This window comes from Pelodiscus sinensis, chromosome 4 (assembly GCF_049634645.1).
Source record: "Pelodiscus sinensis isolate JC-2024 chromosome 4, ASM4963464v1, whole genome shotgun sequence".
Taxonomy (NCBI): Eukaryota; Metazoa; Chordata; order Testudines; family Trionychidae; genus Pelodiscus; species Pelodiscus sinensis.
In genome coordinates, this window is record NC_134714.1 from 84,143,103 (window position 1) to 84,158,983 (window position 15,881).

A 15,881-nucleotide genomic window follows, 5' to 3' on the forward strand; every position below is an offset into this window, starting at 1 on the left:
GGGGACTGCCTGTATATGGCAAAGCAGGAGCCAAACACAGACATTTTAGAAGAGCTCAGAGTTCAGCTGTGGTGCTAATAGAAAAACCTTTCTAATCTCTACAATTTTCTCTGATCTCAAGATATTTTTCCTGAAAGCTGGTGCCTTCCCAATTTCAAATTTCCCTCCTATTAGATCTAAAAACTGGTCAAAAATAGTTACAAGCATTAATACACACATTAATGCTTCTTCCTACAAAGAATATTTTCTTGTACTTAAAATGGCTGAACCATGTTGCTCAACCTTGGATGACACCAACGTTTGTGAGTTTATCTTAACAGAGAAGGCTCAGGGGTGTTGATCACAGTCTTTAAGTATAAACAAATATTTAAATCCAACAGATAAAGTATAACATGACCCAAAGGCTAGAAGATGAAGCTGGACAAATTTAGACTGGAAATACAGTGTAAATTTGTAATAAGAGTAATTAACCACTGAAACAATTTATCAAGGGGATGATGGATTCTCCCACACTGACAATATTAAAAACAAGACTGGGTTTTTTCCTTCCAAAAGCTAGGCTTTAGGAATTATTTTGGGGAAGTTCTATGGCTGGTTATATATATATATGTGTGTTCAGCCTAGAACAGACTCTCACAACAGTCACTTTTGCCCTTGGAATCTTTGAATTTAGGAGTTTCATCCCGTAAAAGTGAAAATGTCACAACACTATGACACTAAAAGCAAGGGGTTCCAATAGAAACTGGTAAACAACCTTAACTAACTACAGAGGTCTGCTTGTGTAAACAAGCTCCATAAACGTACAGGGCACTTTAAAATATATACAGCTGCCCAAATGAGGACAAAACACCTGTTTCCGGGAGCTTAGAGTCTAAAGATGTATGAAAGGATACTAGGGACGTAAGCAAGTAGCTGAATAACCGATAAGTCTAGGCTTATCAGTAGTCAAGTTGACTGTTCGCTTCCCCCCTTTGCTGCCTCTGAATTAGAGGCAGTACGAGGGGGAAGAAGCAGGAGTCGGTGCTGGGGGGAGCCAGCTTAAAGGCTGGCTCCCCCCAGCACAATCTCCACGGTGCCATTTGCCTCCTCACTGTGCTGCTGCTTCTATCAGAAAAGAAAAATAATTTTATCATCATCTGCACAATTACTTGATATGGGAAAGCATCTTCAGTCCTGGCTCGCACCGGGTCCAGGAGTTACCCCCACTGTGGCTCTGCAGTTTAAATGTAGTAAGAGCAGGTTCACAGGCAGCCCGGCTCTTACTACACTTAAAACTACAGAGATGCAGCAGGGGTAAGTCCCGGACGCAATACTAGTCAGGACTTTGCCAGGATTGCTCAGTCTCAGCTCGTGCTGAGTCCGGACCTACCCTCGCTACACCTCTGTAGTTTAAATGTAGGAGGCGCCCCGGGCTGCCCGCCCGCCTGGATCTTACTACATTTAAACTGCCAAGCCACAGCAGGGGGAGCTCCTGGACCCGGTATGTGCAGGGACTAAGGAAGCCTTTCCGTATCAACTAATTGTGTAGTTGATAAACATTTTATTGACTACACAATTAGTGGATTACCCATCTTTTGGTATCCTTAGTGGATACAGTACAGAATGGCTAGAATCATTCCATCTGGAATGTTTTGCACCACTCAGAAGGTTGCAGGAGGAAACAAAATGGCAATTTATAAACTAGCCTGAGACAGTGCCAGTATGAGGTGATGTTAGATAGTAAAGTGTGAATCTGGCAGATGCATCAGTCCATAAGAGGAGAGCAGGACAAGTGAGCAGACGCAAGGCAACAGCAAATGCTACTTGGGAAAAGGACAATGGAGTATATAAGAGACATCTGCAGAGTATTGTTCTTTTAAAAATTTGCTGCACATAGAGAAGCCCTCTTAGCAAGACAAATCATTAGCTTCTCTGCTAGAAGTGAGCCATCAACCCAACTTGATGTGCACCTGGGATACAAGTCATATCACAGGTGTCAGGTGCAATGCATGGGGAGAGCACTGTGCATTTCAATCTTTGCAGATGTTATTTACACTAACTTTGTGAAGGTGCTTCTCTTGCCCTGTTTACATATGGTCAGGGCAGAGGCACTACTTCCATTCAGGGTGAGAGATGCCAGTATGCCAGCAGGGAAAGTTTTGACTTAAGTGGAGATCTCAGCAACCATCAGCAGGTTTTTAGTACAAGTAATGACTCTCAAAGAACTGGTATTTAAGGAGTTTCCAAATCATGGAGTGTGGAACACTCTATATACCTTAAAGATTCTAGGTAGTTACTCTTTGGGACATGCTCTATAGAAACTGAGTACAGATGATTTTAGGAAAAAGTTTGCTATTTCAGTAAAAATCACCCTGACAAGGCTGCCCTTTCATCTATTTTCTTTCACATTGTTAATGCAGCCACTGTGCTGACAGAACAGATCAAAAGAGACATCAGAGAACAAATTAAACTGTTATGCCAACTTGGAGTGCATTACACCCACAGCACAATTATGCTCAGAACCAAGGAAGGCTTGGAATGTCAGCAAGACTAGCATTCTGTTTGCTATGGAAATTCACCAACTAACAGGAGCCACAATACTCTGCCCATTCCCAGCCACCCTCAGTGCTCATCTTCCTCATGGGCTGTACATCGTTTCTCATAGGCTTTACTTAATGAATTTCTTATGCTGCACCAGAGTGTGGGAGTGGGCTTACAAATCAGTGGGTACTGACTGTCTCCTATCTTGAGATCTGGTCAATGCTATACTGTATAGAAGAATGGATTTCTGGCTTGTGACTATAGTGGAATAGGACCAGTTTGCCAAGATAGTTAGAAATCACAATACTGATCAATAAATGATCAATAAGGATATGATTTAGTCATGAAAGTCATAGATTGCATGACTTTAATGGATCTACATGACTTCGTTGGCTTTAGCATGCACCACAGTAGCTGCAGCTGTCGATGGAGCTGTCTAGAGTTCTCTCCCCATGCAGCTGCCAAGGTTGTCCCCACCCTACCACACATGGCCAGAGCTACTCTCCACTTATGCCTGGAACAGCTGAAGGCAGACGGGGCTGGAACTGTCCCCCCATCACAGTCAGAGCTGTCAGTGGCTGCAGCTAGAGCCATGTCCCCTGTCCCCTCAGTGACTGGAACAGTTGCCCCTACCCAGCAGCCTGTCTCACAGGCCATGGCTGGGGCTCAGGCTGTCCATTTCCCCAAGCAGTCAGCCCCTCTTTCCCCCTCCCCAGTTACTTTTAGTAAAAGCCATGGACATGTTCCAGGCTTCTGTGAATTTCTGTATATTGCTCAAGACCTATGACTTTTGCTAAAAATAACCAAGGCAAAGTCTTAAACTTAACAATCACAGCTCTGCCACAAAGAAAACAAAGAGCAATCCTCATATTAAAGTAATTAAAAACAAAGGTGGGTGGAGGGAGAGAAGAATAAAAGCTTACTAGCAAAACGGGAAAAAAAGACAAATCTGTAGGGAGAAAGATGGAATTTTACAATTTTTGCACTAGCTGTTTAGAGAGAACCCACCTATAGCGTCCAAGCTTCTCAAAAGAATGTCTCACACATATATGCTTTCTCCCACATCTACCCTCAACTTTTAGTAAGACCTGCCATTGAGAATTCATCTCAATCACACTGACTCAAGTGTCTGGCTTGATTGTGTGAGAGGTGTTCCTGCCAAACAGTTGAAGTCACAAACAATGTAACTAATCAACGGGAACTATGTCACCAGCTCACAAGTGTCCACTTCAATGACAGACACCATCATTTCAAACTCATCTTCCCCTCATTTAATTGAGACAGGAAGTGCTGCTTTGAGTTGGCTGCTGGCCACATCACCTTCCTTTTGATGGGAAGTGGACCCTGAAGGCATCAAATCAGTCTTAAACCTCAAACCATTTTTAATTCCCAGGCATTACGTAGACACGTCAACATTCTCGTACAAATGGACAAGGTCCACCTCAAACAGCAGCTTCTTAGGTAGCAACAGGAAGTGATCAGGAGTGAAGAAATAAACACGTCCACATGTGAAGCTGAGTCACATTCTCAGGGATTCAGTTTCTCAGAATAAGTCTGTCCAAAAGAACCTCTCTTTCCTGGCATTCTCTATGATGTGTTAAGCTTCACGGCATCCTCCAACGAATTACATCCATAAGCGTTAAGACAGCTGCCTATGCACTGGGGATGGTTGGATGAAGAACATTTTATCTAACTGTGTTTTGTTAATTACATCTTCCTGACTCACATCTCATGCGCAAGATGGTATCTCCCATAATACAATGCCTCCAGCACCATGACAGGGCAACAAGTTCAGAACTGACGCAAAAGGAAAGCACTCCCACAGAACCATTGTCACAACCTTTGCAGCTAGGGTTTTCAAACTAACAGTCAAGATGCCCTCAGAGGGTCGAGAAATTATTGCAGGGGAGGAGAGGCTGATGAGCTGTCAGCCCCCACCCCAAGCCGCACTCTGAAAACTTACTGAAAGACTAAAGGACTGATTAACAGGCAAGGTCAGGAAGGGGGGATTAAGTGGGACCACAGAGAATGGGGTTATGTTCTGCTGCATTTAACACCTTTGTTTGTTAGTGATCTGGGAAACTAAAAAAAAACCAGATTATTAGTGAAATTAGCAGACTCTGTTAAACTGAAAGGAGCAGCAAACACCAGTGCAGAGAAAACACACACACACACACACACACACACACACACACACACACACACACACACACACACACACACACACACACACACACACACACACACAGAGAAAAGACCTTAGAGGTTAAACACATGGGCAGAAAATAACATGAAATTCAACTTGGCTTAATATATCTAATCCATCAGAAGGAAAAGAATCCAAAGCAGAGATATTGAGCTGGAGGAAGGGAACTAGGGAGCAGTAATGCTGAGAGTGAACAACAAATAGGATAGGATCTTGCAATGCAAAAAAGTGCCAAAAAGAAAAACAACAACCCAGAATTATATCAATTTTGATTTGCATCCACTAACCCTAATATCCCAGAGAAAGGAGGAAATATTACCTTAATATGGTTCTAGTGAGACCACACCTAGCACATTACATACATGTTGACACTCTCAAATATTAGAAATATACTGAAACTGTGGACAGAACTCAGAAGAACAAGAAAAGTGTGAGACTAGGGGTATATCTACACTACCACCCTAGTTCGAACTAGGGTGGTGATGTAGTCAACCGGAGTTGCAAATGAAGCCCGGGATTTGAATTTCCCGGGCTTTCATTTGCATGTTGCCGGGCGCTGCCATTTTTAAATGTCCGCTAGTTCGGACTCCGTGCCCCGCGGCTACACGCGGCATGAACTAGGTAGTTCGGACTAGCCTTCCTATTCCGAACTACCATTACTCCTTGTGGAACTTACTCCTCGTGGAACGAGGAGTAAGGGTAGTTCGGAATAGGAAGCTTAGTCCGAACTACCTAGTTCGTGCCACGTGTAGCCGCGGGAGTGAGGGGACAGGCAGCACCCCAGAGACAGTGCAGCGTGAGGGGGAACTGACTTAAGCCAACTGCCCCCAGCACTGGCTCCTGTCTCCGCTTTGCTGCCCCTCAGAGGCAGCAAGGGGTTGGGTGCCACAGAGAGCACAGGGCGAGCAGGGACTGCTTGAGTCCCTGCTCACCCCTTGCTCCCTGCAGCACTTGTACGTTTCAAAAGCAGAAGCACCCGCAGTGGGAACTGGCAGGAGTGGGGACTAAAGCAGTCCCTGCTCATGCCATTTCCTGCTGTGCCTCTGCCCCTCCCCCCGCTCCCGGAGAGATTGTGATGGCAGGGAACCAGCTTTACTGGTCCCCCCAAGCACCGGTTCCTGTTCCCCCCACCCTTGCTGCCTCTCTCTGATAGAGGCAGCAAGTGGGGGGGGGGGGGAAGTGACTTGTCAAACTGACTGTTCGATAAGCATTTGCTTAGCAGATAGTTGACTAGTCGCTTACATTCCTACCCCAGGGTTGGGGCTCGCTGGCTGCCCTGCTTTTGCCACTGGCTGTTCACTCAGCTGGTGCTCCCCCAGAGACAGGGGTTGCACTCTTGGGTGCTGGGGCTCTTTGATCCAGCAACATCCGTGGTCTGATGTTGCTGGACCAGAGAGTCCCAGATTTCAGAGGTTCAACCTGTATCCCATTCAAGTACTAACAAGATCACAGTTAAATTTAATTAGGCTGTGGGCCATTCCATGACTGGTAGTTCTGATCAACCTTATTCCACTTTAGATACTGAAAGAGGAAAAGAGGCCAAGTCTCCCCTCGCTAATGGTGCCAGAGGAACAGCCTGGAGAAGCTGCTCACAGATACTCTTAGTGCAATAGCAGCCGAAACAAGGCATGATGCTGTTCTTATTTTTGCACTTCTCGCCTAGAGTTTATAGTGGGATGGACTAGAAATACAGAAATGCAGCCACAGAAGAGCAAAGCCTATCTGGATCAAGGCACACTTGTTAAACTAAACTGATTTAGGCGATGTCTATACTACCACTTCTGTCAGCAAAACTCATGTTGCTCAGGGGTGTGAAAACACACCCCTTGTGTGACACAAGTTACACCGACATAAGCACAAGTGTTGACGGTTCCATGTTGGCGGGAGTGCTTCTCCCGCTGACATAGCTACTGTTGCTCATTGGGGAAGATTTAATTAATCTGATGAGAGAGCTCTGATCAATTGACATAGAATGGCTACACGAGAGCTCTTACAGTGGCGCAGCTGCATCAGTACAACTGTGTTGCTGTCAGCTATCTAGTGTAGACACAGGCTTAGGGAAACCAGAGTAAGTCTGTTTATAGGCACTCTTATATGGGTTTACAATTGGCTTTTTTGTTTAGCTTAATCTTACAAAAACCCAGCAATTAATGTACACTGAACCAAGCCATTAAAACTGAAATACAAATATCTGCACATAAGGCAACTGAAAAACACACAGCTAATAAACTTTGGTACAGGCTTGTATATGGACAAAAGTGAAGTTAAACAGGCCAAAACCCTATGTGGACAAGCTTACTTCAATTTGGTTCCTTCTCATATTGCTTAAGCTTCTGTCAGGAAATATACAGGTACATGCTAAATCAGTACAGAGGGATTCAAGAGATAAAAGTTTGTCATACAGAGGTACAGTTTGCAAACTGATTTTGGTTAAATTGGTGTAACTTGTGTGATTAATCAAGGCTTTGGCAAAGAAGTGAAAGTGAGGGGAAAGGAACTGCTCATGGCCACATCGGAGTTCAGTAACAGTCAATCACAGCTCAGGAGTTACTGGCTCCCAGTGCTGTTCTCTTTCCTCTGTGTCCAGCATTAGGTCTCCAGTTTCAAGTGCAGCTCTGGCCACTGACCCAAGAAGAGCAGGGCTCTGCAGACCACAGGTTGTAGACCACGGCTGGAAGATATACAAAGTGCCAGAGTTAGATGCAGTGAGTGCAGAGTGGGATGGAAAGGGAGAACAAAATACCTCAACATTTTATAATTAAAATAAATGAAGGTAAGCAGGCCTAGAGCCAGGCTCTAATCAGGCACAGAGTGGGAAGCCAGATGCACACAGCATAGACTTGCAGCAGGGATCAACGCTGCAGACAGACAGAGGAGGAGCAAGATGGCAACAGAAGACAGAAATATTATTATATACTAATTATAAATAATCTCTGAATGGAAGAGTCCTAACAGGGGAGAGGGAGGAGTTTGAAATATTGATGCTTCGAGGAGCAGATGGTTCTGCCTTTCTACAGGGCCCTATACATTATAAGCAAACACCCTGTACAAAAATTTAACAGCAGCTTGGCTCCAGGGCAACTAGACGAGCCCAGAAGAGCTATTAGCAGCTGAAACACTTTTCAAATGCATTAAAAGCATGTGGAGAAGCCCAAAGGATTTTAAACCAGCAGCAAGTTTTCTCCTCTCTGACTGCAGCTTTATCCTTGTGCCTGGGTCTCTGACTGGGGAGGGAATCCTCACAGTCAACAAGGAAGAAACCTGCCCTTAGGTGCAGGTCTGCTCCTCAGGTTAAAAAAACCGGATAAGTACAAATTAATCCAATCACGGATATCTGGCATAATGCTCACAATGCCTGAGAAGATGCTACCTGCTACTCCCCAAGAGATACAATGCCTCTTAGACAAACAAGATTCCACTTAATTACCTTTTTCTATTGTGGGGGTTCCAGCCCCGCCCCCTCTTCCTTGTGAACATAAGAACATAAGAACGGCAGTACTGGGTCAGACCAAAGGTCCATCTAGCCCAGTATCCTGTCTACCGACAGTGGCCAACACCAGGTGCCCCAGAGAGGGTGGACCGAAGACAATGATCAAGCGATTTGTCTCCTGCCATCCCTCTCCAGCCTCTGACAAACAGAGGCCAAGGACACCATTTTATCCCCTGGCTAATAGCCTTTTATGGACCTAACCTCCATGAATTTATCCAGCTTCTCTTTAAACTCTATTATAGTCCTAGCCTTCACAGCCTCCTCTGGCAAGGAGTTCCACAGGTTGTGCTACCTTGACACATTCCCGAGTGCCTAACTGTCCACAATACACACAGTTTATTCCGCTGGGGTATGTGGGGTGGGGGATCTGGGCCCGCCCTCGCTCCCAGACCCCAGCCCAGGGCCCTAAGGACAGTATCACTGGGATCTGTCCCACCGGGGGGGGGGGGATTCTGCCCCCGAAACCCGCCGGTGCGCCGGCTCCTCGCCCTGCCCTGGGCTACTTCCACCCCACCTACGACTCCCTATGCTTCCCTTGCTTTCCCACCTACTCTCTCCTCCTCCCCCAGTCTCCCCTGCTCCTCCGCTTTTGTTCCGTCTTGCCCCAGTCTACGTCCGCCTCCGTCCCTGACGTCATTTCCGGACGCCATTTCCCCGCCGCCCTGCGTCTGACATTGCCTAGCAACGTCTCCTGCCCCGCTGTTCACCAGACGCGTGGCCGCGCTACACAGCCGGCACGCGCGTAGCTCTCGTCAGGCAGCCCCCATCAACGAGAGGACAATCGCCGGGTCAGTGCGGGGTGGGCCCGTTTTGGGGGGGTAGGCGGGCCCCACCCCGTCACACTATGCAACATTAAGAAGCAACTTTTAGAAATGGGCCTCTCATTTCCAGCAAGGGTGTAACCCTTGAAACACCATCCAATGGATTTCTAGGGCATAGGCAAGAGACAGAAAAAAAAGGAAGCAGGGCAAATTCCCATCTAAGCACAAGCCCTCCATCAGTTTTACCCCTGTATATACAATAGTATATATATATATGCAAAGTCTCTCCCAGTTCCTGGGATAGATTCTGCGTACTTATCTGTGAAAGAAGAAAGCTCTCTGAAATAGAATCCATGTCCCTCCAAGGAACATTGAGTCACCAAAGACTACTCTGATGCACAGAAATACACTCAACAGTGTTTCTCAGTGAAGGACTGTAGCCATCCCTTAATATCTGCCTGACAGTTTGGGAAGGCAGCAACTGGTCCCTGGCATCAAAAAGGCTGAGAAACCCCTGCTCTACAATTCAGCTGTTTCATGGGTAAGGAAAGAGGCTGTGGGAGAGGGAAATCCAGTGAAGTTTTCATTCTTCACCAGCTGGATGTGGGTACCTTCAAGAGCTCAAACATCATGATTCCCGAGGGTTACTGGAAGCTTGAATTACAAGCATATATTTGCATGGTACGCTATAGACCAAATACTCACCCATACTCTAACCTTGGTGGGTGCTGCCAACATACAACCAGCCCTTTCATTCCATGATCTCCTGAACTCACAAGAATGTTCATTGATTTGAGGAGATACCCACAGAAATGGATCCATGCAAAGAACCCTAGATGTAGTCAACAAGGTGTACATGGGCAAAAAGAGCTATAATATCACACTTTGTGATTCCAACAAGCCTGCTATATATTTAATGGCTCCAGCTGAAGTGACAATACTATCAGAAAATCCAACATGCTTGGACTGGACCTTTAGGAATTCCCAAAAATTTGATAGAGGATGCACTAGTTCACTTGCCAGCTTACCATTGCTGATTTCAGGCAGGTCAAACTTGGTGAAGTCCCACCACTGGAGCCGGTAGGTGGTATTGGCAATGTTGCTGGCCACAGCAGACTGTCCATCTCCAATCACAGCCCCTGGAGGGAAGGAGAAAACAATTAGCAAGTGGACTGCTGTGCTTTCCCTAATAGAACAGATCTGAAAATCACAGAGCAGAAGATGATTCAACAGAAATATTTTCAGTGTCCAATGCACAAAGACTTCTGAGCTCCTAAACAAAAAGCACCAAAGGAACATTTACAGAAACTAGGGATGTAAGAACCACTCAGAATAGTTAACTGGTTAAAAAATGTGTTTAACTGGTTAACCACTGGCTGTGGGCGGCGGCTTCTCCAGGCCCGCCATGGCCCTGCAGGCTGGTCTGCCGTGGGAGGGGGAAGACGACAGTTAATCAGTTAACCGGTAAGCATGCCAGTAAGGCATATGCTTATCAGTTAATTGGTTACCCAGTTAACCTTTAACAACAACAGAAACAGCAACAGGTCACAAAACTCCGAGCAGAGGAAATGGAGGGAAAAAACATCCTTAGAGCGCATTCTGGGGAAGGCTGATAGTTGTAAGAAAATATTTAACCAAACACAAAGGAGGTTTCATTTATTCCCACCTACTCATTTATCTATTTCAGATTCATCTTATTTTATTGACACTACCAGAAGGTATATGTCATTGACTCCCAAATTTCTATGCAATTTGGAAGGTAGGCAAATATATGTTAAGAAACAAAAAGTTGTGGTCTTAAAAATGTCCCTTATCTGAACGAATTTGTACCTCTATGAAAAGCCACCTATATCAGTACACATTCCTCATTCCCACTCTCACACCTCCCTAGAAGGGACTGTTTGCTAGTAATATCTAATCCCTAAATATTAACAGGGCATATTTTTGAGAAATCAAGGGTCCAAATGTTTGAGCTGATCTTTGTGAGGTCACTGCTGCAATGGAAAGATCAGAGGGGACAGGACAGAAAGATAAGTTTCAAGCAGTCACAGAATGACAACCACATATGATTCCTTTGTGTTAATCCATGTGCTTACCTTCCTTTTGCCTTTCCTATTAATTGCATGTGCTGTGTTGATTTCAAAAAGGTGTAAGCTTTTCTAGGCATATAATCTCTCTCAAAAGCACAATATAAAGTTATGGTGCCATATAAATAGCACAGTGCTAATTATGCTAAAATACAGGTGAACTTGACTAGGCTGGACACAACTCATTTTTATACAATTTTCATGGATGAGATCAATGTTTATTCATAGGCTTTTTTTTTTTTTTTTAAGATTTTTATTAGTTTAAATTTTCACAGCTAAGTGAAACTGGTGGGTTAGGTAAACCTCACACATCAAAATATAGAGAGTAAACATCCTTCAGTCAAAGTAGTAAGTTCTTAAGCAACATTTTTCTTTGTCTCGTTCTGTAAACTCAGACCACCACCAATGGAGGTATTTTTTAATCATTTGTATGTACAGTAAAACTCCGATGATCCAGCACTCCTGATGGTCTGGCACCATCAGGAACCCGAAAGTGCTCCGGGCAGCCGGACCATTGGAGCTGCTCTGCCCCCGGCTTCCCCGATTCAGCTGCTGCTAAAACTGACTAGCGGCTGAATCAAGGAAGCTGGGGGCAGAGCTGCTGGGTAGGTCCCGTAGTGCTGCCCCTCGGGGCTGCAGGACCAACCCGGCAGCACCCCAGCTGTCCTCGATTCAGCCGCTGCTGATACTGATCAGTGGCTGACTCCAGGAAGCCCGGGGCAGAGCAGCTCTGCCCCAGCTTCCTGCAATCAGCCCCGATCAGTTTCAGCAGCAGCTGACTTGGGTACACCTGGGACAGAGCAGCTGGGGTGCTGCCGGGTTGGTCCCCATAGTGCTGCCCCTCGGCGCTACTGGACCAACCTGGCAGCGCCCCACCTGCTCTGTCCCAGGCTTCCCGATTCAGCTGCTGTTGAAACTGACCAGCGGCTGACTCCAGGAAGCCCGGGGCAGAACAGCTCTGTCCCAGTTTCCTGGAATCAGCCCCTGATCAGTTTCAGCAGCAGCTGACTTGGGGACACCTGGGGCAGAGCAGCTAGAGTGCTGCCGGTTGGTCCAGTAGTGCCGTGGAGCGGCGCTGTGGGACCAACCCGGCAGCACCCCAGATGCTCTGCCCCAGGCGTCCCCAAGAGCAGCGGGGGTGCTGCCAGGTTGGTCTCGCAGCGCCAAGAGTCGGCGTTACCGGACCAACCCGGCAGCACTCCAGCTGCTCTGCTGCAAGCGTCCCTGATTCAGCCACTGCTGAAACTGACCAGCAGCAGCTGAATCAGGGACGCCTGGGGCAGAGCCGGACTATCGGAAGGGGGGGGCTACGAGGGCTCTGGGGTGGCATCCCCCCCCCCAGACCACTCATAGCTCCCCCTTCCGATAGTCCAGCATATCTGATAATTCGGCACTCCCTGGGTCCTAAAGGTGCCGGACTATTGGAAGTTTACTGTATATGGTGCCAAGAATGTTCAATCAACATTAACCAATAAAAATGCAATCCTTCAAAGCCTATTTCTGACTGACTTATGTTTTGAGTCAAATGTGTGCCCTTTCTGGCCCTTTAAAATGACAGTTGTGTATACAGTGTTGTTGTAACTTCACAGAGGCAGTTCTTAGATAAAAATCACATTTTATTGGATATGGAACAGCCTCTGCACTCAGAAACTTAGAAAGCTATCTCCTATTTCTTAATTCACTCTGATCTCTGGCTGGCAGGGAGAAAAGAGGCTCAGCACAGCTGTCCACTTAGCTCTTTTTTTTCCTGTAGCTGTTTGTGTGTCAGCCAGAAACTCAGATCCCCCCTTGCTGGAGCAAAGTGCCATTCCCAACTCTAACAAGCCCTACCACAAAGCTTAGACAATGATACAGAGCATTAGGTTAAGAGAATGACCTGGAAACTTGTATTTAGAAGAAATGTGTCCAGAAAAAGTACTAAGTACACTGGCTGGGGAAAAAAGGAATATCCTGACACATCAAAATGGGCTCAAGTGGGTGTCTGCTCGACTCTTGAGAATGTGAAGGAGAAGAGAGAGAGTGTCCACATAGCAAAAATATACCTGAGGGTCTGGGAATCACCAAATATTTCATATTCCTGCATATACAACACCACAAACTTCAGATGCAAGTAGGCCTAGTGAGCACACAGACACACCCACAGACAAAAGCCCAAGGTAAAAAGGATTTAATCAAGGAAAGGAAGACAAGCCAAATGCGAATGAGAGAGTGCAGACACCAGACTTTCAGGGAATTTGTTTAGCTGGAACATTCTTGACACTAACTGTGAAAACATTAGATAGTTAGCAGCCAAGTTCTCCCAGAAAGTCTGCCCAGGATGTTGCAGCCATATTAGATAAAAGATGGAATGTCTTGGACAATTCAGGTTTTGATATATGCCAGACAGACCAAATGCCCTGGCAGATGGCTAGGAGTTTGGTAGGCACCAGTTGGCACAATGACATGCAAGGTGAGCAGGCCTACAGTCTCAGATTCTACCTCCCTTCTCAAATCCTAGCAGAAAGCTCAGGGCAGCAAAATAAAACTAGTCTGAAAACACACTGAACAAAGCTTGTGTGTGGTCTACAATAAGAGAGGTGAGAACAAGAGCGAAGAGCAAATTCAAGAACAATCCTGATGAACAAAGGGAGACTGAAAAAGCGGCTGCTGGTCTCCCTTGATACACATAAGCCATCCTAGGCCCTAGTTTGTGGTTTCAGTGAAAGCTCTGAAAATATGCCCAGGATGAGCTTTCTGAGCAGAGTTTTATATTGTGTAACTCAGCTATGAGAGGCCTCCAGCAACTGATGGCCTGCTCTGTATTCCCATTGGCCTCTTTATCTGCCTCTTTCAGACACTGTCTCAGACTGCTTAGAAAGCAGAACTGAACATTTTCTATCTCTGTATAAATGCCCAGGACTTTCCCACTATATCCTCCCAATGCACAGGGCTCCTCTGAGAACTGGAGATTGTGCTGGAAAAGGCATTTAGTAAACAAGATTCAATAGGTTAGTAAAAAACAGCCTGCACTCAGAAGTCAATGCCCATCAGCAAGTGCCTATCTGTGAAGGGAAAGGGAGACAGACTGGCAGGTTTAAACTCCATACTCCTAGGCCTGTTGCTTTCAAGCCTGCTTGGAGCATGTAACTGCAGCTTCCTCTGGGGTAGCCCTTGCGCAAAGAGAGAAGAAATGGAAATTGAAGTCACTGTGTAAAAGGCACAGTGATGGAACCAGCAGTGTAGGAGAAGAAATGGAAACTATCATGAATAATTCCAGCAATTGCTGTAAGACTGGGTCACAAATGGGTTTCTCTTCTACAGGTATACCATAGATAGGAAAAAAAGCAGAAGTACCATTCAGGTATAGGGTAGCTGCAATAAGACACACGCCTTTCCTGGTTTGTGAGGAGGATCTTTACATGCCAGTTGGCTCCCAATGAGAAACTTAACAAGCCCCCCCCCCCCCCCCGTAGTAATGCCACAAACAGCAGTCTCCCTTCCCAAATCTATGCACTACTTTGTATGAGGGAGTCATCATCTATATGCAACATGTCTTGGGATGATGAGAATTCTTCATCCAATTTGGTCTGCTGATTTGATCATTAGCTTCATTGGCACAGGCTCAGTACTGACAGGGAGCATGACATGAACTCTCTGATCCATGACCCCCAATGCAAGTGGAGAGCACTTCAATCCATGAAGCGCTGCCTGGCAGCTTGCACTCAACTCCTGAGATTTAACAAAAAAAAAAAAAAAAAAACCCACACCTTTCCAGTGTTCTTAAACTTGTTTGCTTTGCTAGGCCTAATATATGGTACAGATGCTATTCCCTCTCAGTCAAAATGGCAACATGTCAGTTTGTTGGTTTTGTAAACAATTGTATCTATTGCTTTGAACACCAATTGACAGAAAGGCATTAGCAAACATTTCCTAACATTTTCTTCAAAATCTTCTGGGTCTGCATGGGGCCCTTTCCAAAGGATGTTACCAGTTACCCCGTTGCTCTTTTGTCCTGGAGATGCCAGAGCCTCTCTAAAGGAATAAAAGACAGATCCTGTGTTGTTCCAAGAAAGGGCGAAAGCAGCCCTCTGTCCTTACATGCTCATCCCCCACTCCCGGCAGAACCTAACAAAATAGATGGCTCTTACTGCCACAGCTACCTTAAACTAGAAAATGTCAACCAGAAGCAGAGAAGAGCGGGCAGAGAAGAGCGGGCAAAGTCACCAAATCTAGAATGGGTCAGCTGTACATACATGACTACAAGCAAAAGGGTTCTGGCCATTTCTCAACTGATCCAAAGTTGTTCAGCCCACATTAAATGTGTATTCTGCAATTTACATGCTTTCATTAAGTAATTACCTGCATTTACAGTAATTATGTAATTGAGAGGTGTCATTATTAGATTAGATCTAGTTACATGTAATCAATGTCATTCAGTTTTGTCTCAAATCCATCCAGAAATTTCACACATACATGCACCATCCTACAATAAAGAGTGAGAAAGCAAATCTTGGAGACTCAAAGGCGCGGGAGGAGGGGCGGTGGGGGAATATATTTTTGTGTGTGCCCCTCATTACCTAGGGTCCACACAGCACTGCCCCAATGATTTGAAATTTCTCTCTCCAATCGAGATGGAAAGATGAACAATATAGGAAAAAAGCTAAAACCTCCTCTCCCACTGTTCAGCAGAATTTCTGCACAACAAAAAGCAGCTGGGACTTGTTTTGCCAAACCAGCTACTAACAGGTGACTGACAGAAGCTGGGAATGAGTGACAGGGAATGGATCACTTGATGGATTACCTGTTCCATTCATTCCCTCTTGGGCACCTGGGAAAGG

General features: G+C 45.7%; 1 protein-coding gene across 3 annotated transcripts in view; it reads right to left on the reverse strand.

Annotated features, from left to right (window-relative positions):
• AMBRA1 (autophagy and beclin 1 regulator 1) overlaps positions 1 to 15,881 on the reverse strand; it is a 224,049-nt gene that overhangs the window by 70,474 nt on the left and 137,694 nt on the right. For all 3 annotated transcript variants that reach the window (XM_075927593.1, XM_075927595.1, XM_075927594.1), the window contains one exon: positions 10,006 to 10,116. In XM_075927593.1, the coding sequence (XP_075783708.1) occupies positions 10,006 to 10,116 (111 nt within the window). The remainder of the gene's footprint in view (positions 1 to 10,005; positions 10,117 to 15,881) is intronic.